Here is a 21979-nt window from a genome sequence, read left to right as displayed (position 1 = left end):
TAATTGTGACTGATGCCCTTAGGCAGGGATGCAGGGAAGAGGTGAGCTATGGCAGTGGGGCTCATGAGTGGTGGACGTCCCTGGAGAAATGAGGCACAGGGCTTCTCCGGAGTCAGCGCCCACTGCCTCCAGGGCTTCCACAGTCTTTTATTCACATGTTCTCTCCATGTGCCAGGCCCTGTGCTAGCCCTGGGGATGCAGCCCTGAAACAGGTGTTATCTCTATGCTTAGAGACCTCAGAGTCAAGAGGTGGGAGAAGTTGGATGTGTGTCAGCAAGGGACTCCCTGCATTCTGTCACTCCAAGGCAGGATTATTTATAGGACCTTCCCTTCAGAAATAGCCCTTTAAAGCAGCTATTCTCAGGTTTTGGGGTTTCAAAAAGTTAGGGTAGGGAATTCCCCGGCGGTCCAGTGGTTAGGGCTCCACGCTTCCACTGCAGAGGGCCTGGATTCGATCCCTGGTCAGGGTACTAAGATCCCGCATGCCGTGCAGCACGGCCCAAAAAAAAAAAAAAAGAAGTTAGTGTTGCCCACATTTCTTATTATGCTTAGGACAAGGATTTTTTTTTTTTTTTTTTTAGTTAAACCTATCATCTACTATTTATTACTGTCTTCATTTCATAACAGAAAGGGCCTTTCTTTGTCCAGTTTTATTGAACTGTAATTGATATGCAGCACTAAGTTTCAGGTATAGAACATAATAACTTGATTTACATATATTGTGAAATGATTGCCACAACAAGTTTAGTTAACATTCACCATCTCATATACATACAGAAAAAAGAAAAAGGAAAAAAGTGTTTTTTTCCTTGTGATGAGAAATCTAAGGATTTACTCTCCGGACAACTTCTAGTTGACCACCTTCATACAGTTTCCCTTCCCTCCACTTCCAAAGGGCATTTTAATTCTAAAAGTAGGAGGGATGATATCATCCTAGAATAAAATTAGCTGTATGAAAACCAGTTTCTGAAAAGCTCCCTGTTGTTTTCTCTTTCCCATTTCACCGGCACTGGTGAAACTGTCCTGGACCAGCACTGACTCCGGGCCGGCGTTGGCAGCCACTGCACATGCTCCGTGAGAGCAGCCTCCGTGTTGTGTCTTGTAGATCGTGACAGACCAGCAGACAGGACAGAAGATCCAGATAGTCACCGCAGTGGACGCCTCCGGATCCCCCAAGCAGCAGTTCATCCTGACCAGCCCAGATGGAGCTGGAACTGGGAAGGTGATCCTGGCTTCCCCGGAGACCTCCAGTGCCAAGCAGCTCATATTCACCACCTCGGACAACCTCGTCCCTGGCAGGATCCAAGTAAGACCTGTTGACAGGTGTTTGTTTCAACACTTCTGCTACTGCCCTTGTTCTTGACTCTTAACCTCTACCATGGAGGCCAAATCCATCTCTAGAAGGTTCTTTGGGGACCTGCAAACATGGTGGGTTGCTGCCTCGGCTAAAGTAAAAAACCAGCAAATGAGTGGCAAGGCCCAGAAGGCAGCCACGGCAGTGCTCAGGTGGAATGGAATTTGAGCCAGCAAATCAGCGGCCCCACAGGAGACTGACCTGAGCAGTTGGCATGAGCCACTGGAGAATTGTTCTCAACCAAGGCCACATGGTGGCAGCCCTTGGCCTGTGATGCTTTAGGGGCACCACCAGGGGCTGACCACAGTCAGATGAGGACCGACTTGTTCTAACTCTTACTTCGGACTGGCCCAGCTCTTTATTCTGATCTTGTTCCTGTGAACTGCTGCCTGTGGGCCCCTCCGTTCTGCCCTGGTTCTCCCTCCTCTGGCAGGCGGGATGGGGTTGGGGCAGGTACAGGAAGGAGGAGAGCAAGGACTGGAAGAAGAGCAGGGTTATTGGGAAGCATTGAACTTCCAAGTCCAACATTCAGAGAAGCAGGGACTCAAGGCCAGTGTCCCATGGTGGCCAAGCATGGAGCATGTTTAGTCCAGGTCAGGGTACAATCCATGGTCTTGTTTGGTTCTGGTTTTTAAGTTTTTTAAAAATTTGTGGTAACATATAAAATTTACTATCTTAATCGTTTTTAGGTGTCCAGTTCAGGGGCATTAAGGACATGCACACTGTTTTGCAGCCATCACCATCACCCATCCCCAGAACTCTTCATCTTCCCAAACTGAAACTCTGTCCCCACTGAACAACTCCCGTTCCCCACCCCTCAGCCCCTGGCCACCACTATTCCACTTCCTATGGGTCTGACTACTCTAGGGACCTCACATAAGTCGAATCCTGTAATATTTGTCCTTTTGTGACTGGCTAATTTCACTGAGCACAATGTCCTCAAGGTTCATCTGTGTTTTGTCTTATGTGTCAGAATTTCCTTCATTTTAAAGGCTGAATAATATTCCACTGTATGTATAGACCACGCTTGGTTTTTCCATTCATCTTTCAGTGGACACTTGGGTTGCTTCGACGTTTACTGTGAACAATGCTGCTAAGAATCCATGTGTTTTGCAGGGAGATTTCTACTATGGAGAAAATTCAGGAAGGAAAGGGTTTTTTTCCTTCCACTGGATTTGGGTTCAGAACACCAATATGTTCAGCTTCCAGAGTGTACTTTTGAGACACCTCCTAATGCCATTAGTAAATACTTCCTCATTCTTCCTTTCCCAGTGTACATTCTGATCATCTGGAATCAGAGTTCCTCCCTGCTTGCTTCGACTCCTTGTTTGTGAAAGGATGGCTGGTGGTTCTGTTGCATATCTTATAAGAGGTCGTTGCACATAATGATTTCTGTATATATTCTCACTGTACATAAATCATTTTAAGGCTTATTGTTAGTACATGATTTAATAACAGCTATTTTTCACTTTCTCGTGTTGAAACCAGTTACATTACTCTTCCAAATGAGCAGCACTGTGGGTCAGCTGGAAAGTCACCTCTAAGTGAAGGAGAGAGAGCAGGTTTCAGAGGCCACCTGTCCTAGTCCCTCCACCCCCAGCTGCCTCACGAGAGAGCTAGTTATTTAGTCAGTAAAGCTTAATTACTTTTCTGCCGAGTAAACCTGTCTGTGTACTTTCAAGCTGTTTCATGAGAATAAAGAAGCAACCAAAAAGACCTTGAGTATCTTCATGTTGGAGCATCCGCCTGTGAGTCCCCACACGGCCCCTAGTCCTAGGTGGTTGGGGTGGCCAGATAGGAGGGTAGGTCACTGAAAACCAGTGTCCAACCCTGGACAAGCCCACCGCCACCCACCACCGCTGAAGGGGCTTGGTCCAGATGAGCGGCCGCGCCATTCCTGGTGGCAGATTCAGTTGTCACGTGGCATTTTCCCAGTTCTGCCCAGAGTTCTTAGAAACCCGAGATTAGGAATTCACAGTTCAACATGACTTTGCTTAGTGCTCTGGTTTTTCATCAGCACTCTGCTTATTTCCTGATTCTTCTTAGATCGTCACGGACTCTGCTTCTGTGGAGCGTCTTCTGGGGAAGGCCGACGTCCAGCGGCCCCAGGTGGTAGAGTACTGTGTGGTATGTGGCGACAAAGCCTCAGGTGAGTAACCAAAGGCCATGCTGGGTGCACATCAGGGGCCAACATCATGCACCAAATCCGGGGCGGGGGAGGGTTGTAGGTTTCAAAACATGAACTCCACTCTTCTTATTGGGGTGGTGATGTAAATAAGCAAATCAGTTTGTCAGATTATAAGAATCAAAAGGAAAAATCAAGAAACTGTTTCTGTGATTTGTAAATCTTGGTTGGGTGTCAATTATTTTTGTACTAGTAAGAAAGAAATTGGGACTTCCCTGGTGGTCCAGTAGTTAAGACTCCACGCTTCCACTGCAGGGGGTGAGGGTTCAATCCCTGGTCGGGGAACCAAGATCCCAGATGCCACGCACCCCCGGCCCCCCCAAAAAAGAGAACAATCATTTCATTAGTCTGGTTAATATCTGCTCAGTTCTTTGCTGTTTCACAAGATGTGTTTGTTGTCTATCCCTCCCTCATCCTAACTGTAGCTACCTCTGTCATGCCCTCACTATGACCCAGTATGATAAACAGGAGGGGGCATGCGATTCTGGCTGGAGTCCCAGGGTCAGGAAAGGCCTGAAGTCACATTGGTGACCTTGGTGGCTGAGTGTGTGCTGTCAGGTAAAGCAGAAGGGTGTTCCAGCTGGCGGGACCAGGGCCTGGAGAGTTTAACATCCATACCCACCATGTCTCTGGGGAAGCACTCCTGGGCTTCCACGGTTAGGAGGTGGGTACAAGGAGACTAAAGAAGATGTCTGACCCAAAAGCTCAGGCTTCAGCCTGCTAACAGTGGGAGCCATAGAGGGTAAGCGATGCTAGGGACACTGACCTGAGTTCTGAGATGACCACTTGGTTCTGCTTTATTCTGTGGTCACTACATTCGTAGGAACTTTGGATACTTTGTGGTCCTGGTTAAAAAAAAAAAAAAAAAAAAATGCTGAGCCAAGCCTCTTAAGAGGAAGACAACCCCAGGCAAGCACCAACTGAAGGCCGGAAGCTCCAGCCCCTCCCGCTCATGCCTCAGGTGCTGTGCTCTCGCCCCTTCTCTGAAGCCCTCATCTGCCCCAGCAGGCAGGGGCTAGCGCTGCCTCTGTCCTCATCACCCTTTTGTTCAGATCTCTGGGCACTGGATGTGTTCTTTTCTAGTTGCTTCCTTACAGGCCTGTCTTCCTCTCCAGAATGTGCTCTTTTTTTTAGAGCAGGAACCGTGTCTGACCCCTTCATCTCTATATCCCCATCTTGTTGCTCAGCAAGGAGAGACACTCTGCAAACTTTCGAACAAGTGAATGAAGCATGAGCATAGCAGAGGCCACAGAATCTGCTTGGCTTTCCCTTCTGGGCTTAAAGCGCATGACAGGCTTGCAGTGCCATCGTCTCCAGATATTAGAGATCACTCTAAGGCCTAGAGAGCCCGAGGAAATACACTGCAAGGAAGGAAATATGTCCACAGACTCATTTCAGCATGACTCTTCTTAAAGGCACGCAGTTGAGACCCTCCAAGTGCAGAGTTGGAGAACGGCTCCACGCGCCAAAGCTTAGGGCCATGGGTTGCTCTGCAGCCGCCGTCCACAATGACCCTGGGAACTCTGACCCTGCAGTGTAGTTATGACCCTGGGTTACATGAGACCAAACCAGGAGAGCATGTGCGAGGGCGGTCCCAGCTGGGAATGTGAGGAAGGGTAAACTCACGTGCGGCTCTTTTTAATGTGGGAGGGAATTAGAACTTAGAGACCCCCAAAGTAAACAAGCTTAGAAGAAAGAATTGGCGGCCTTCCTTTGGCCTGGGCTCACACGGTCACGCCCCCCACCCCGGGTCAGTCTGGGGCCCAGGACGTGACGCACACAGAGGGAGTAAATGCAGGATGAGACCATTTGGGCTAACAAAACACGAGCTTGTGTTTGCTCTGTGACATTCTTGATGGGACAGGGGAGCTGAGGGCCTTCATCAGGCAGGTCTGCAGAGCCGGGCCCAGTGAGTACAGCGGACGGTGCAGCCCAGCCATAATCCGCGAGCTCCTGCTGTGCACTCGGAGCACCGAGGTCATGCCATTTACCAGCGGCCGCATAACCTGTCTGAGCGTCCGTTTGTCCATCATGACCTCACAGGGCTACTTTAAAGATGGTAGAAAAATGTGAAGGCCCCGGGTGCCATGCTTAGTGCTCAGGCCTGTGGTTGGCCCGTGGCTGCTGGCATCTGACCCTGCACACCAGTCCCCGATAGACTTACCTTTCTCTTTCAGGCCGTCACTATGGGGCTGTCAGTTGTGAAGGTTGCAAAGGTTTCTTCAAAAGGAGCGTAAGGAAAAATTTGACCTACAGCTGCCGGAGCAATCAAGACTGCATCATCAATAAACACCACCGGAACCGCTGTCAGTTTTGCCGGCTGAAAAAATGCTTAGAGATGGGCATGAAGATGGAATGTGAGTAACTATTAAAAAACCACGTGAGTTAATAAGGAGGGCGAAAGTGAGGTTTCCATGCCTGGCGTTAAAATACCCTAACAGTATCTGCTGAGGCTTCATTTTGGTTCACCTTCAGGGTCAGCTCAGTGATGCGGCGCTGATACCACTAGGGTTGGTTGGTTTCCACAGTGGAAACCTAGTCCAGATAATTTGGGAGGCAGCATGTGGAGTGGGATGAACACAGGCTTTGGGGTAAAGCTGATACCACGTCAGCTCCTGCCCTGCCCCCAGGAGCCGGGAGGCCTCGGGAAGTCATGTGGCCTCTGAGCCACAGGTCCCCGTCCATGAAATAGCACCCTTGCCTTCCTTACATGATGCGTCTGGGGTCCTCTTTTCTTTCTTCTGCAAAGGTCTGTTTTCTTCATTTGTTTCTGGCATGTGTTCTTGCTCTTGTACCAGATGCTGAAGGAAGAGGTCACTGGTGTCACGTAAAAGGGAGCCCCACTGACAGTTAGCAGAAGCTTTCCAGCTCGAGTTGGGCATTAGGATGCTTCCTTTTCCACGTGGGGCATGGGCAGCTCTCTGTTAAGGGCCCACCTGAGGGGGTGTTTCTTCTCCTGGAGAGAGTCCTGTGAGCAGCAGGAAGTGACAGAATGATACCCACACAAACGCCACTCGGTCCTTTCTCGGCCATAGCACCCGCCATCTGGAGCTCCTTTAGATGTGATAACACTTTGGCTTTGAGCCTTTCTCTCCTTTGGCTGCAAAATCCACTGTGGAAGTTGAGCCAGGCGTGTCTAGCACCGAGCTTATCCCGACAGCAGTGGGCTTAGTCAAGAGGACTCCTACCTCTCCCGTGAAGGATGTGGTTTTTAAACATGGGTATTTCTGTTGTGATTTAAGCTGTGCAGAGTGAACGGAAGCCCTTTGATGTGCAGCGGGAGAAACCAAGCAATTGTGCTGCTTCAACGGAGAAAATCTATATCCGGAAGGACCTGAGAAGTCCTCTGATAGCCACACCAACATTTGTGGCAGATAAAGATGGAGCAAGGTCAGTCCCTGTGTTAACAAAGGGCAACACTGTAATCAGCCTTTGGAGCTGATTAGGGGAAGCACGGATATTCCTTGGAAAAGGGGCTTATGTGGCTCCCCGCCTGAGGGCCACAGCCTTGAGTCTTGTCTTGCCTTATCCCACCCTTTTTGGAGCCACTCTAGTCACACCTCTGTCCAGGCCTGAGGATGGCTGATTTAGGATGGGGTCAGAATTTCTCCTATCTCAGGTGCTGGGATTATGTGCTGTAGTTCAGGCATCATTCATGCAGGAAAACAGTTGTTTCATGATTCAGGATGGCGGCTTCTTTGCAGTAGAGATAAAAGGCCTAAGATCCAGGTGTGGTCTAGATGGTGCCACAAGTCAATTTATATGTTTTTTTTTAATGTAATCTATCAAACTTAAAGGAACAGAAAGAGGGAAACAAGAAATCCAAAATGTAAAATGGCAAGCGCTAGAGTTGGGAATGCCCTGGTGATACTCTGAGATCAGGTTAGCATTACTGGCACAGCAGTGGACGTGGAAGCCCGGGGCGGTGTGCGGTCTTTGTCATCCTGTCTCAGGCTGCAGACCCGGCTCTGTGCACGTCTCATTGTAGAGAGAAGGGGGTTGGTGAGTCACTCGGTGGCTGAGTCTAGTTAGCTTTTCTACTGCTCAGCCTTGCAGATGTGGGCGGGACAGGTAAACGCAGCCTGATCACACTGTGCATTAAATGTTGGAAGCTACTCTGGGTTTCTTTATGTCTTAAATAGACAAACAGGTCTTCTTGATCCAGGGATGCTTGTGAACATCCAGCAGCCTTTGATACGTGAGGATGGTACGGTTCTCCTGGCCACAGATTCCAAGGTGATGTTCTCTCCTCATGCCTTCTCCACTTTTATGTCTCAGTGCAGGCCGCTTCTCTGAATGTGTGCACCCACCTTCTTCTTGGCCTTCAGACTACATCGAGGCCATGGCCTTCTGCATCTCCATTTACTTCTGATACAGCCGTGCTGTGATTTGTTTCAGGGATGCCAATGGCTTTTTGGCAACTCAGAGCTGGCTGGTCATGGTCACTTAACATGTCAGGGTCTAGAGTTCAATTTGGTGAAAATTCTGTGGTTCACTTCTAAGATTTTCCTCCCTAGTGACGCACATTGGCAAACTACGGGCAGGCTGAGGAAGAGCTCCTTATCCTAAGATGGCCTTTTGCAGTAGTCCCTAGTTCCTTTTTATTAGATGACCTGCAGGAAGAAGTCCAGCCAGGATTCTGGCAGCTCTAACCCGGATAGAGCGAGTCAGCTACAGGGAATCCAACTTGCGGACAGAGATGTTTGTCACCCCAAGAAAGAGGCAGCTGGCTGCCTCCCGTGGAGATACCTGAGGAGAGGGGGTTTTATCCAGGCAAGGGAGCCCATTGCTTCTCTCACCTTATTGTCCCTGATGTAACTCGAGCAACGATGAAGCAGCAGCAGCCCCGCTGAGCCCCAAAGTCTCTGCTCTGGAAGGAGTGACTTAGAACAGTGCTGGCGTTGCTGCCGCCCTCAGAGCCAGAGCTGGGCCTGCAGGCTCCCCTCTCATCTGCTCTCATGCACATGTGGCGCGTTAAGGAATGTCCTCTTCTGGGAAAGGAAAGGCAAAAATGAGAGCCGATGGACAGCTGCCGTCCACCCATCGGTCCCTGGCTGGGCTTTGAGCCTGTTGTCCTCAGGCAGTGGTGACGAATCATGCCTGGCTCGTTGCCTTAACCCGGCAGACGTGCAGGACAGTGACCGACCACTTGGTGGGGTGGACACACCATAAGCCTGAAAGTAAGGCCTGAGCACCCTGAACTCCTGATGGCAGGGGGTTGTGCAGCCCCTGTCCCGTGTGCCACCCACACAGAGGCTGGTACAGAGCCGGCCACCCCGTGCCCTCCCGTCCCCACCCCAGCGCCCACCAGGCAGGGGTGTTGGGAAACCTGAGTGAGTTATTTGATAAAGCATGCAGTGCCCACTCCGTAAACGCTAACTGCTAGGAGTTTGTTGTGGTCGCTGCATCGAGGAGAAGGAGCAAGAGCTGTGCAGTAGTGAGTGAAGTGTAGTGAAGACAGCAGCTGCAGAGTCATAGCCAGGCCCTACCCGCCCCTCTTGCAGGACGTGGAAGTGACAGGACCCACCCCAGAAGCTTGTCATGAATAATAGATCATACGCAGAGCCCCTTAAAGGTAGCTGTTTCCAGAAGCTGATTTTTAAACTTTTTACTACGAAACAATTATACATTCAAAATCATTTACTTTGAATAAATACAAAGATACCACAGTGCTGCATGCTCCCTTCACCCAGTCTCTCCCGGAGGCCGTGTCTTGCAGAGCCATAGCACAGGATCAGGACCAGGGCAGGATATGGGGACAGGGGTGGGTATCATTCTTTTACTTTTTTTCACCCTTCAACTTTTTCCCTTCAACATATCTATCATGACGACCTACATCCTTCACCAGCTGCATGATATTCTGCTATGTGGTGGTTCTGTGATTTATTATCCACATCTCTGTTTATGATCTTTTCTACTGATTCTAGTTTTTCATTTTTATAATCAAGATACAGCAGACATGTTTGTATACGTATCTTGGTTTAGTTATTTGAGTATATCTTTGGCTTTCTTTTTTTTTTTAGTTGAGATGTAATTCACATACCAAAAAATTTACCCTTCTAGTGTACAATTCAGTGGTTTTCAGTATATTCACAAGATTGTTACAACCATCCCCACTATCTAATTCCACTATCTAATTCCAGAGCATTTTCATCACCCCAAAAAGAAACCCTGAACCCATTAAGCAGTCACTGCCCCTTCTTCCCACTCCCAACCCCTGCCAGCCACTCACTTTCTGACTATGGTTTTGTCAATTCTGGACGTTTCATATAAGGGGAATCATACAATATGTAGCCTTTTGTGACTGGCTTCTTTTTCTTATCATAATGTTTTCAAGGTTCGTCCATGTTGTGGCCTGTATCAGTACTTCATTCCTTTTTATTGCCAAATAATATGCCATTGAATAGCTATATTATGTGTTATTTATCCATTCGTCAGCTGATGAGCGTTTTGAGTTGTTTCTACTTTTTCCCTATTAGGAATAATGCTGCTGTGAACATTGTGTACAAGGTTTTTTGTGCACATGTTTTAATTTCTCTTACGTATGTACCTAGGAATGGAATTGCTGTTGTCATATTACAACTCTACGTTTAAACTTTTGAAGAATCGCCAGACTGCTTTCCACAGCACCTGCACCATTTTACATTCCCTCCAGCAGTGTATGAGAGTTCCAATTTTTCCACATCCTCGCCAACACTTGTTGTTATCTGTCTTTTTGACTGTGACCATCCTAGTGGGTATGAAGTGATATCTCATTGTGGTTTTTATTTGCATTTTTAACTAGCTTATTTGTCTTTTTCTTATTAAGCTGTAAGAGTTCTTTAGATATTCTGGCTACTAAACCGTTATCAGATGTATAATTTGCAAAAATTTCCTCCCATTCTCTGGGTTGTGTTTTGTGTGTGGGGAGAGAGATTGTCTTTGTATTTTCTTGATAATGTCTTTTGAAGCACAGAAGTTTAAATTTTGGTGACATCCAGCTTATCTGTTTTTGTTCTGTCATTTTATCACATGTGTAGGTTTGTGTAACTACCATCACAATCAAGATACAGAACTGTTTCATCACCAAAAAGCTCTTCCTCTCTGCCCCATCATAGCCATACCCCCATAGAAGCTGTTTTTAAAGCAACATTAAACCTTCATTGCCCTGAGAGTCTTGTATGTGTGTTCATCTTTAATATTATTATTTTCTGATTAACAGGCTGAAACAAGCCAGGGAGCCCTGGGCACACTGGCAAATGTAGTAACTTCCCTTGCCAACCTAAGTGAATCCCTTAACAATGGTGACACTTCAGAAATGCAGCCAGAGGACCAGTCTGCAAGTGAGATTACTCGGTACGAACCCATGAGGGTGGAGACCCCTCCCGACACACACACAGGCGCGGCGTTGTGAGGGTGGGTGGCAGCATTTTGACACCCACCCTGTATTTAATCAAGGATTGCAAAATTGTCCCAGTGCCCCTGCATGTCTGTCTTCTTTCAAATTTTAACTATGGGAATGTGGACCCATTTTATTACGCGATATAAAACAGTCTAAAAACTCTTTTCATTCCAGATAATAAACGAAATTGAGTAACTCAGTGGAAGCAGGGGAAGAGATGTTACTTGTATTGGTCACTGCTTATGGTGCCTAAACATCAGTAGTGCATCCCCTTTCCCACTTCTGTTTATCTTATGTATCTTTTTTCCAAGTACTGAGTTTAGAGCTTAAATCGATTCATCAGGGTAGACAGAGATTAGCTGTTAGATGGCACCAGCTGGTCCAGACACCTGTGCCCGCTGCCAAGGGTATGTTCCCTTTGCAGCTGGGCTGCTAGGTTTGCTCCTTTCCTGTTGGACTGGCCACTCCTGCCCCTCTTGCCAGGCCAGGCAGGTGCATGGCCGGGGCCACTCAGGTGCACCAGTCCTCATGTTCACTTGTGGTCTGGTAGAAAATTAAAATCTGGATCCAGTGGAAAGAGGATGGGATTTGAGTTAGGTCGAATTCTGGTTCTACCACTTACTAGTTGGGTGGTCTTGGAAAAGTTACTTTCACATCTGTAAGATGGAGAGAATTCTACCTTGGAGAGTAGTTGTGAAAAATAGAAATTACATGTGAAAATAAATAATATCTAGCTTAGCACCCAAGGCGCCATGGAGACAGCATGTGGAAGCCGCCGCCCCTCCTCTCAGCAAGTCAAAGTTAATTATCTTTTCCCCAATGTGTTGTTCCCTAAATTACGTCTCAGCTAGAGTTCTCCTCATAGAAGCTGTGGACTGACAACACTTGCTTGCTACGTTTTTGCTCGCAGGGCATTCGACACCTTAGCTAAAGCACTTAACACCACAGACGGCTCCTCGCCTCCAAGCCTGGCGGACGGGATAGACGGCAGTGGAGGAGGGAGCATCCACGTCATCAGCAGAGACCAGTCCACACCCATCATTGAGGTCGAAGGCCCCCTCCTTTCAGACACTCACGTCACATTTAAGGTGAGTGTGTTCAGCTGGGAGAGGAGCTTTTTGCCCAGGCTGGTCTCAGTTAAAAAAATCAAACCTTGAAGTGAGCTCATTTTTCATACGGTCGTCTTTGATCAGGATCTTGTGTTCCAGAACAATGTTCCCATTATGAAGCATTTTCACTGTCTTTTGCTCACTTGGCTGTTTGGCTCTGCCAGTAACCCTGAAGCAGGCGTGGCCACCTGTCACTGCCAAAACAGGCTGATGCGGGCTGCTCTGCCGTCCGCCTTCCCGTGATGACCTGGCTTCAGCATAGGCTCAGGCAGGCCCTTTGTCTGTTCCAGCAGGTGTTCCCGGCCATTGGGCCTGACCTCTTGCCCTCTAGAGCCACAGAAAGTAGATCTCAGATATACTTGAAGACTGGTCAGGTCCTCACGGTCTTCCCTGCACTCACCTCCCCGGCCTCACTTCTCCAGGACACTGCCAGGCTCCCTGAGCCCTTGGTCTCTAGGTCTGCAGATTGAGTCTTCAGTTCCCCTCGTATTCTCCACTAGAGAGATCTGGCCAATCACTTAGGAAGACTGAGTCCCTGCCCAGAGTTGTCCAAGGGTGCCAAGAACACAGGTCACCAGTGGGATTCCAGCTTCAGAGGCATTCAAGCCTCTTCTAGACAGTGGGGCTCCCGGAACCCAGCCCGACATCCTGGTGGTGGTGTGCCCTCCTCCTGCCATCTGGGCTCCTGCTCAGCTCTCATTCACTGTTCCCTGAGGCCACCTGCCAAATCCCTGCTAGCCTGTGGAGCTGACCCATCCCCCAGTTTGAGTTAGACTTGAACCTATGGCTCAAAATGGAATTGCCTTAGAACAAGTACCAGTGTAGTTGAAGCAGAGTTGAGATGTATATCTTTGTGTGGGTAAGCTGGGAGGTCCCCGTCCTCCCACATTCTAGGGGCCATGAGACCCTAGTTCACTGGGCAGGACCCCATAGGGAGTCAGTGCCGGCCCCCCTGCAGAGGACGCATGCTTCAGAAGGATGCTCTGCACGGGGGCTTCAGTGTCAGAGACTGGTGTTGACAAGCTGCCCCCGTCACTTGGTCACCCCCGTGCTGTGTGCTCTCTCTCCCAGCTCACGATGCCCAGCCCGATGCCCGAGTACCTCAATGTGCACTACATCTGCGAGTCCGCATCCCGCCTGCTCTTCCTCTCCATGCACTGGGCCAGGTCCATCCCGGCCTTTCAGGCACTTGGGTAAGTGGCTTTTTTCTCCGTGTGTATCCTTGGGCAGGGCCTTCCCTGCTCTAGGAATGGCCTGCAAGATCTCTGAGGGCCCTTCCAGTTTGTTCCTTTGGCCCAATTTGCTTGTTAAATAGAGTTGGTGGCCAAGGCTGCAGCGTTCCTCAGACCTTTACTGTGCCTTCTCCACGCGCCCGGGACTTGGTGCTAGGAGCAGGGGATGGCGTGGAATGGAAGGCAGGAGTCGTCCTGTGATCTTGAGACAAATAGGGGGTACTGCGTCTGGGGGCTTCTGAGATGAAGACAGATTGTTTCGAGGTGCATCAGCCGCGCTGTCCCGAGTGTAGATTCCCCCCTCCTCCCTGCTGCAGCCCCAGCTCCTCCCTGGCAGGCTGGGTGTGTCTCTACCTTTCGGAGCCCACCCTCGGCTCTCAGTCCTTTGATCGCTGCAGCCTCTTGTGACAGAACCACACCGGGGCTGTTATGGGAATAGTTTCTCCTCAGAGGGACTTCAGTTAAGGCAGTCACGGACAGTGGTGTTTGTGGAGAACAATCCTGGGCATTCCATAGGCCTTCGGCAAATACATGGTGACATGACTTGTTTGGGACACGCCGGGGCTTGGAGGAGTGCCACCGGCCCCCGCACCCACCACGCCTCTATGTCCTCAGGCAGGACTGCAACACCAGCCTGGTGCGGGCCTGCTGGAATGAGCTCTTCACCCTCGGCCTGGCCCAGTGCGCCCAGGTCATGAGCCTCTCCACCATCCTGGCCGCCATCGTCAACCACCTGCAGAACAGCATCCAGGAAGGTAGGGCGGGGGCTGCGGGCGAGGACGGCTCGGTCTCGGCTGGCCCGCCGCTTAGCCAAGCCTGTGTCCCACAGCGTCCCTTACCCGTCAGAATGTTTAAATTTCTACCCGACTGCCTTCTTTTCATATAATGAAGAGGAAAGGAAAAAAATAATTGGGAAAAGGTGCTGATTTCCAACATACAGACATTGAGTGATGTTTTCAGAATAGGCACAGCTTCTGTTTTCAACTTCATTGACAGGTTGCCCTTTCATGTATCTCACAAATCCTCACAACCCTGTAAAGTAGAAACTGTTATGTCAGGGTTACATATGGGAAGACCAGGTCCCAGTAAGGTCCCTGGCTTGCCCGGGATAAAGCAGCAAGTGGAAGAGCTGGGGACTGGGGCACAGACCTGGGTCATGTGACCCCCTAGTCCAGGGCGTGAATGAACAAGTGAGTCTCTTATTATGAGATCTGTGCAACCACCTGACATCGGGTGGTCAGGTCCCAGCCGTATCAGGACTGGGGAGTAGCCGGGGGGGTCTCCACAAGCTGCACATCCGCGGCACACTGAAGACACTGTCGAGGGAGCCCACGCTGCCCAGGGTCTAGACTATCCCTGCAGATCACACTTGCATCTGAGGTGGAGTTGAATTGCTCTTTTAATCACGCATCCCAGTGTTTGAGACCTAGGAGTGTGAGTCACCTAGTCACACCTTCGTTTTTCTAGTTATTCCTTTGGAATAGTTATATAATGGTGATTTTTAAAACCCTGTAACATTTTATTGAATTTTAGGTTTGTTCGCAAATGAGCTTTAGTTTTATTTTTAACTGAATATAATAATACTGCCTTCAGCAAGATACTGTCATGAAGACTAAATCAGACAACGGATAAAATTATTTTGACAACTAAAAAATGCCAACGTGTTCAGGTTGGCAAATATTTATTCAGTGCCTGCAGAGACTTGCAAAGAATTGACCTTGATAAGAACTGGCATGTGGGCCTTCAGCACTTGCAGGCCAAAGGTGCTGCCCAGGGTGGGGTCGGGGAGAATCACTGGTCTCGGAGGTCGTTACTGAGGCAGAATATTAACAGAGTGGAATCTGGGTGCCTGTTGTCACTTCACCTATAACTGGAAAATGAGGCTCTTGAAATAACTGGTTTTTCATTTAAAAGTGAAATTATTCTCTCATTTTTTTCAATCTGTGGCCCCTCAAAGAAGCTCATGTTATTGCTCTTATTAGCCTTTCTCAGAGGATCTGTGATGTTGATTTCTAGATAAACTTTCTGGCGACCGGATAAAGCAAGTCATGGAGCACATCTGGAAGCTTCAGGAGTTCTGTAACAGTATGGCGAAGCTGGATATAGACGGCTATGAGTATGCATACCTTAAAGCTATAGTTCTCTTTAGCCCCGGTAAGATATGCAGTGGTCACAGTCACTCAACGACGGCTTTCCACCTGTGTCTACTGATATTTCTGAACATGAGCATGTTTGTCAGGTTGTCAGCAGTGTAGAGAGAGCCCTGCCACACTGTGTGTGACTGAATGTTCCCGTAATATGTGTGCTTTGCTAGCTAATATAAATACATACATTCTTTTAAAGTCCTGTCTTTATATTCCCAAAGAAATATGCTGTAGTGCCGGGTAACTTCATATGCTAAATAGGTATCATCTGTATCCTAACTAAGCCATTGGCCAAATAAGACTACGGCAAACAAAATTGAGTACACATTTGGCCCTCTGTATCCATGGGTTCCGTATCAGTGGATTCAACCAACCGTGAATCAAAAATATTCAAGGAAAAATATATTCCAGGAGTTCCAAAAAGCAAAATTTATTTTGCCATGCACCAGCAACTAGGTACAACTATTTACATAGCATTTATAATGTATTAGGTATTAGAAGTAATCTAGAGGTGATTTAAAAGTATACGGAAAGATATGTGTAGGTTATATGCAAATACTATATACCATTTAACGTAAAGGACATGAGCATCAGTGGATTTGGTATCCATGGGGGGTTCCTGGAAGCAATCCCCTGTAGATACCGAGAGATGACTATACTACCACCCAGTGTCCTTTTTTTGTTTTGATTTGTTTTGTTTTGCTCTTTGCTAATTTTTAGGTATGTTAGCACTTACAATCCAGTACAGATTGAAACTGCACAAGTTTACCCACAGTCTCTGTAGGGCAGTAGCAGCAGCAGCTGCAGGGCATGCCAAAAGGTGTGGTCACAGCAGATGAAGAAGAGGCAGCAGGACTGTTGGTGGAAAGTAAGAGTCGACCGGGCTGGCCTTACTCACTCCCCGTCAGCTGTTCCCTCTGAGCCTCCTGAGAGGCCATTTGGTGACTGTTGTCCTCGACAGCAGGGGTGGACCCAGCTTAACCTCTCTGTCCCACTGCCCCGGCCCCCTACTCATGAATAACAAAATAGCTAATAAAAATGGGAGACGCTATGTGATTAAATATCTAGAGAGCAGATGATAATTTCTAATTTCATGTGGTATATGTTGTCTGGAGTAAGGAAGGAAGCCACAGGTCTAGAACCAGCCCCATTGGGGCTGCTGAGGCTGATGTGAGCACCCAGGGGCCGCACCTCTCCTGGGAACCTTCAGGTCTCGGCAGAGCACAGAGGAAGAGCCAGTGTTCTAGAAGAGTATCCAAACTAGACCAGCCTTCAGAGCTCAATCTATTGCACTTGAGAAATTTGTCAGAAGTTTTACTAAAAATAAGTACTGAGAAGTCTGCAAATGAGGCTTTCCAAATACAGAAGACAATTTGGGGTACTTTTATTTTTTCAGATCATCCAGGTTTGACCAGCACAAGCCAGATTGAAAAATTCCAAGAAAAGGCACAGATGGAGTTGCAGGACTATGTTCAGAAAACCTACTCGGAAGACACCTACCGGTGAGGCGCACGGGCAAGATGGGGGCGAGGCTGGATCTGTAGCTGCAGATATCAGTTACATTGGCCTTCCCATTTCTGGCAGCCTGGTAGAGCCTCCGTTTGATCACACTTTAATTCTTGCGTTTTACGGCTGATAATGGAGTGGGGAGGGTCAGGAGTCCCAGGCCATCCCAGTGTTGCTGGGTGACTGGGTGAGACCTTGGGTTGTTGCTCTTTGAGGGGCTGGGAGCCGTGATCTCCTCTGGGGCTGATGTTGTGTGTGAGATGAGTTCTCACGGAGACTCCGCTCATCCAGAACAGTCGGCAGCTCTGCCCTTCTGCCCGCATTCACTGAGGAGGCGGTGCTAGACAAAAAGGGTTTCCTTGACAGAAGCCAAATCTGACCCCTAGAAAGAGTGACTGGGTTGGACCAAGTAGTAATTTAATCCTCACATAAACTGATTTTTTTCAAGTTCCTTTATTTGGGTGAAAATTTACAATGTTTGGGCAGCAGGAAAAAAATGTTATCTGTATGCCTTTCTCATGCAGCTTTGACCAGGAAAGTTGTTCTGAAATAGGACAGAATGTGCTGGCAGGCTTTCCCTCCAGCTGAGGAGTGGAAGAGCTCTTTCCTCGTGACCTCTTCTGACCCACTGGAGGCTATGTGAACTTCTGGGGCCTGTCAAGCATAGTGTTTCCCTCCCCACCTTCCCCCGATCATGTCCTCTGCACAGACAGACCTCAGTCAGTAGATGCCCTGTGGGCCTGAGATGCCCCAGCCCCAGGGGGACAGTTTCTCTGGTGTGACTGGGGGCCTGTGGCGGGCCCGGCTGGCAGAGAGCCTGCCTCTGCTTTAGGCACACCGCCATGGCCAGACACAGCTTTTGCCAAAGCAGGATCCATTTTCTACTGGAATCACTGAAGACCTCACAATGAATCTAGAATGGCTTCAGCCTCAACGCATACAAAGTGGGACTGTCAAGTAACACACCCACACCAGAGATCATACGTACACCCAGGCGTGTGGGCGTGCTGTCCCCCGAGGAGGCTTTGGGCCCAATCCACACAGCGCCTGTGGCCAGAAGAGGCTGAAAAGGCTCCTCTGGGGCTGCTGGCAGAGCCCCAGCACACGAGAATTGCCTTGACGATGGCAGCTCTCTGGCCTTTGAAAGTACATGTTTCTGAAAATATCCTGAGTCACTACTCCTGGTCCAGTCAGGGACCCTGGGGGAGAAGAGGGCAAGCCAGGTAGGTGATTTGGGGCCAGAAATGAGAGCAGGGGGACTCTCTCATAGCACTCAGAAACACTCAGTTCACAAAGAAAAGGCCCTAGAATGGTTGCATCCTGTTTATACAGTCATTGCTTTAGTCTGTCCCATCCTTAGGCCTTTTCTCATGCTGTTTGTTCCTCCTGAAATCCTCTCCCATCCTTTGCATCTCTGCTGATAGGAACCTTAGCCAGCGTCTAAGGCCCAGCTAGATGTCCTCCCTGACTGGCCTTTGCTGACTTCCCGAGACCCTTCAGCCTGTCGGCCCCTTGGCACCTTTGGGTGCCCTGCCGGACACCGTGGCTGGGCAAATGGATGATGGTGCTGGAATACTGCTTTCACAATACAAATATATTTTCCCCTTTTAAAAATAACGTTCACTGTAGAAAAAAATTAGAACATTCTGGAAAGCAAAAAGAAAACTTTTAGCTCTTTGTAAATACCACTTCCCAGGGAGTACCTGTTAACATTTTATGTATTTACTTCCAGTAATTTCTTAGTATGTGCAACTGGAATCAGAAAATAGAAAATAAGGTTTCGTGACCTTTTTTTCACTTAATATTCAGTGAGCATGTATATATTCTTCTAAATCATTTTCCATGGCTAAGGAGATGCCATAATTTCATCATTTCCCTACTTATGAAAATGTCAGTCATTTCAAGATTGGGCTGGCCCTGCAGTTTGCGTCCTGTCGCCCACCGTTCTGGGTGCTGGCTGTGGAAATGGACCATCCACAAGATGCTTCAGATAGTGTCCAGTGACCTGCCAGGACAGGGTCATGGAGTGCCCTCCCGGGGTTCCTTCCAAATAAAAATCTTATTGCTTTATTTTTAATTACAATGCTAAAAGAACACTGGAAATTAGAGCAATATAGAAAAAGTTTTAATTGATATAATCACTTCAAATCCCAATACCCAGAGGTCAACCATTAGCATTCTGGTGACCATCCTTCCAAGTACTTTATTTACACACATACATACAAATGAATATACGCAAGTGAGGTCACGCTGTACTTGCTGTTTCACATCCTTTTTTTTTTTTTTTTTTTTTTGGCTGCGTTGAGTCTTCGTTGCTGCGCGTTGGCTTTCTCTAGTTGCGGTGAGCGGAGGCTACCCTTCGTTGCGGTGTGCAGGCTTCTCATTGCGGTGACTTCTCTTGTTGCGGAGCACAGGCTCTAGGCGCACAGGCTTCAGTAGTTATGGCTCATGGACTCAGAAGTTGTGGCGCATGGGCTTAGTTGCTCCGCGGCGTGTGGGATCTTCCTGGACCAGGGCTCGAACCCATGTCCCCTGCATTGGCAGGCGGATTCTTAACCACTGCGCCACCAGGGAAGCCCTCGCATCCTCCTTTTACGTTTTTATTCAGCTATATGTCATGGAATTATTATCAATGAATATAGACCTTTATTATCCTCTTTAATGAGTATGTAGTGATTCATTATATGGAGATACCATACTTTATTTTAACCTACCCTCCACTGACAGGTTTCCAGATTTTTCTTTTTGGTGGGGCTGAGGAGAGTTGTTATAAACAATGAAGGGAACATATCTGTACATAATCTTTGCATTCATGATAAACTCCTACAAGAGGAACTGTTGAAATCAGAAAAGCAAGGGTGGACAGTGAATGTGTTTGTTTGGTTCAGTTCCGAGCAGTGCAGACAGGGCCCTTGGGAGCCTATCCGGGGTGAAGTCTGAAGTGCAGCGAACCCCCCTTTCTCTAATGACCCTTCCTCTTACAGGTTGGCCCGGATTCTCGTCCGCCTGCCAGCACTCAGGCTGATGAGCTCCAACATAACAGAAGAACTTTTTTTTACTGGTCTCATCGGCAATGTTTCAATAGACAGCATAATCCCCTACATCCTCAAGATGGAGACAGCAGAGTATAACGGCCAGATCACCGGAGCCAGCCTATAGCGCACACCTCACACCTGCCGAGGAGCACAGGATCCGCCCAGGACCGCTCAAATACAAAGAAAATAAAGTAGTGGTATTTTGGTATGTGCAAATATTTCCAGTATCTTAGCTATTTCCTACCTGGTTTCTTCTTATCTGTTAATCCCAGACAGTAGCAACTAAAAGACTAGTAGGATCCTTTCCTGCCATAAGAAATGTTTTAATGCCTTTTGATGAAGCAGCAGATTTTGGAACAATCTTTTAACTCAGTTTTTATTTAGAAATTCTCAAAGGGCAAAAAACAAAAGCAAAGTTTTATAATGTCAGAGACTAGTTAAAACTAAAAGAACCTAAGAGAACAGTATGTGTGTATATATTAAAAATGTCCTTGGAATTAATAGCTACTAATTACCAGGGTAATGATATTAGCACTTTCTAAGCACTTCTTATCAATGTGTAATGTTAGCAACATCTTGCCTATGTGCAGGGTAAATGGAAAATTGTGTATGTCTTTTGCCGAAATACTAATGATTTCTGTGAAAATGCAATAGGGTTACAGGAGACAATCATTTATGCTTAAGGAAGGAAGGCGTCATTCCTAACTGTACGCACATATTGCTGGTGTAGAGCTAAATTCCCGGGAATGAATGAAGATGCAGCTTATCTGTACGTGCAGTCAGGGGGAGTGTGGTGGCACAATCGTGGTAATCCGAATTCGAAGCTTCCTCAGCCAGAGCTGATGCTTGTCGGGTTCCCTGACCTCTGGTCCTGGTCTGTGACGGGCATCTGTAGGCTCCTCTGAACTCGGGGCTCTTCTGGTGACTGGTTCTCAGAATTGGATTAAACCAGTCAGACGTTAACTGCCAATTCCTGCAGCAACTGAAAACATCCCCGAATCACCTCCACCACTCAACAGCAGTTGGAGCGTTCTGACCAAAAAGTGCAAGGTGGGCATTCTGAACCCTTGCCGGGACCTCCCGACTACAGTGTGGGGTGGTTGCATGTTTTTCAGGTGGAGTGCGAGGGCTCCCTTCTCAGCAGTCTCCATCCCAAATGCCCCTTGGGAAGGGCCTGTGTTCCTGCACTTCGGTCAGAACTGGGAGGTGGACTGTGGTGCGGGTCTCGCTGCCTGCCCAGGCAGCAGCTGTGGTGGAGCTGAGTGGCATGTTTCTCAGTGTCTCCAGGCTCAGCACCTCTGTCAGCAGGTCTCTCAGTGATCCTGGCACACCACGCACTTGGGTTCCCCCGGGTTGTGCCAGCAGACAAACTCTGGAGCGTTTTAGATGATGGATGCAGAAGCAGGCTGCCTGCTCCTTAAAAACCTTTAATCCCCAAAGTTATCTTCTTTCTCCTTGTAAGTGATAGCGACCATCGTTTACAAGAACAGAATGCGGTTATTGGGAAGTTTAGCCGGAGAAAAGCGCCCATAGTTCCCCTGGTTGTGAAGAAGCAGCACACATTTCCATTTGGGAAAAGTAGCAAGGCTGCGTCAGGTACCTGTACTTTCTTTCTGTGTAGCCCAGATTAAGAAAATACAGTGTGAGGCTAAACTTGTATTTCTTGAACCTTTTGATCAGATGATACCCCAAAAGACCCCAGTGCACTCACTCCCCTGCCTCCAGGCATCCACGGCCATGTAAAGCTGAGGAGAGCAAGGTGGGTGCCTCGTGTGCTGCGCGTGGGTGCTGGGCTGCCACCACGGGCTCACGGCAAGACAGGACTCTATTCCGAAGTTGTTGGCGGCACTTATGGAAGTCATTAGTGGGAATTAGTGGGAACAGTGTCTCCAACTTGGAAATTCCTGTTTGGATCTGATTATATCATTTATTGTTCATGCCTTGGGAGCAAATTTTGGAGAGTAGTGGGGGTACCCGTTATAAAATGATGGGAAGGATTTAATTTTGACAGCTTAAATTTTTGGTTTTCTAAC

At 48.2% G+C, this 21979-nt stretch overlaps 1 protein-coding gene and 1 long non-coding RNA gene across 4 annotated transcripts in view; one reads left to right on the top strand and one right to left on the bottom strand.

The window, feature by feature from the left end:
* NR2C2 (nuclear receptor subfamily 2 group C member 2) overlaps positions 1–20423 on the top strand; it is an 82154-nt gene extending 61731 nt beyond the window's left edge. For 2 of the 3 annotated variants that reach the window (XM_061197315.1, XM_061197314.1), the window contains 12 exons: positions 1106–1306; positions 3401–3503; positions 5717–5896; positions 6782–6929; positions 7682–7775; positions 10741–10874; positions 11831–12008; positions 13101–13222; positions 13877–14016; positions 15278–15415; positions 16802–16907; positions 19896–20422. In XM_061197315.1, coding sequence (XP_061053298.1) covers positions 1106–1306; positions 3401–3503; positions 5717–5896; positions 6782–6929; positions 7682–7775; positions 10741–10874; positions 11831–12008; positions 13101–13222; positions 13877–14016; positions 15278–15415; positions 16802–16907; positions 19896–20070 — 1719 coding nt within the window. In that variant the 3' untranslated portion in view covers positions 20071–20422. Of the gene's footprint in view, positions 1–1105; positions 1307–3400; positions 3504–5716; positions 5897–6781; positions 6930–7681; positions 7776–10740; positions 10875–11830; positions 12009–13100; positions 13223–13876; positions 14017–15277; positions 15416–16801; positions 16908–19895 lie in introns of all 3 variants that reach the window. The other variant, XM_061197316.1, reaches the window with a different exon arrangement.
* On the bottom strand, positions 1261–5871 carry LOC133095598 (uncharacterized). The gene is made up of 3 exons (XR_009701638.1): positions 5704–5871; positions 4306–4384; positions 1261–1313 (listed from the first exon to the last, which is right to left on the bottom strand). It is a non-coding gene; the product is annotated as an uncharacterized LOC133095598 (long non-coding RNA).
* Positions 20424–21979: the final 1556 nt, after the last annotated feature.

Source organism: Eubalaena glacialis, chromosome 7 (genome assembly GCF_028564815.1).
Source record: "Eubalaena glacialis isolate mEubGla1 chromosome 7, mEubGla1.1.hap2.+ XY, whole genome shotgun sequence".
NCBI classification, from domain to species: domain Eukaryota; kingdom Metazoa; phylum Chordata; class Mammalia; order Artiodactyla; family Balaenidae; genus Eubalaena; species Eubalaena glacialis.
This window is presented reverse-complemented; position numbering and strand designations above follow the sequence as displayed.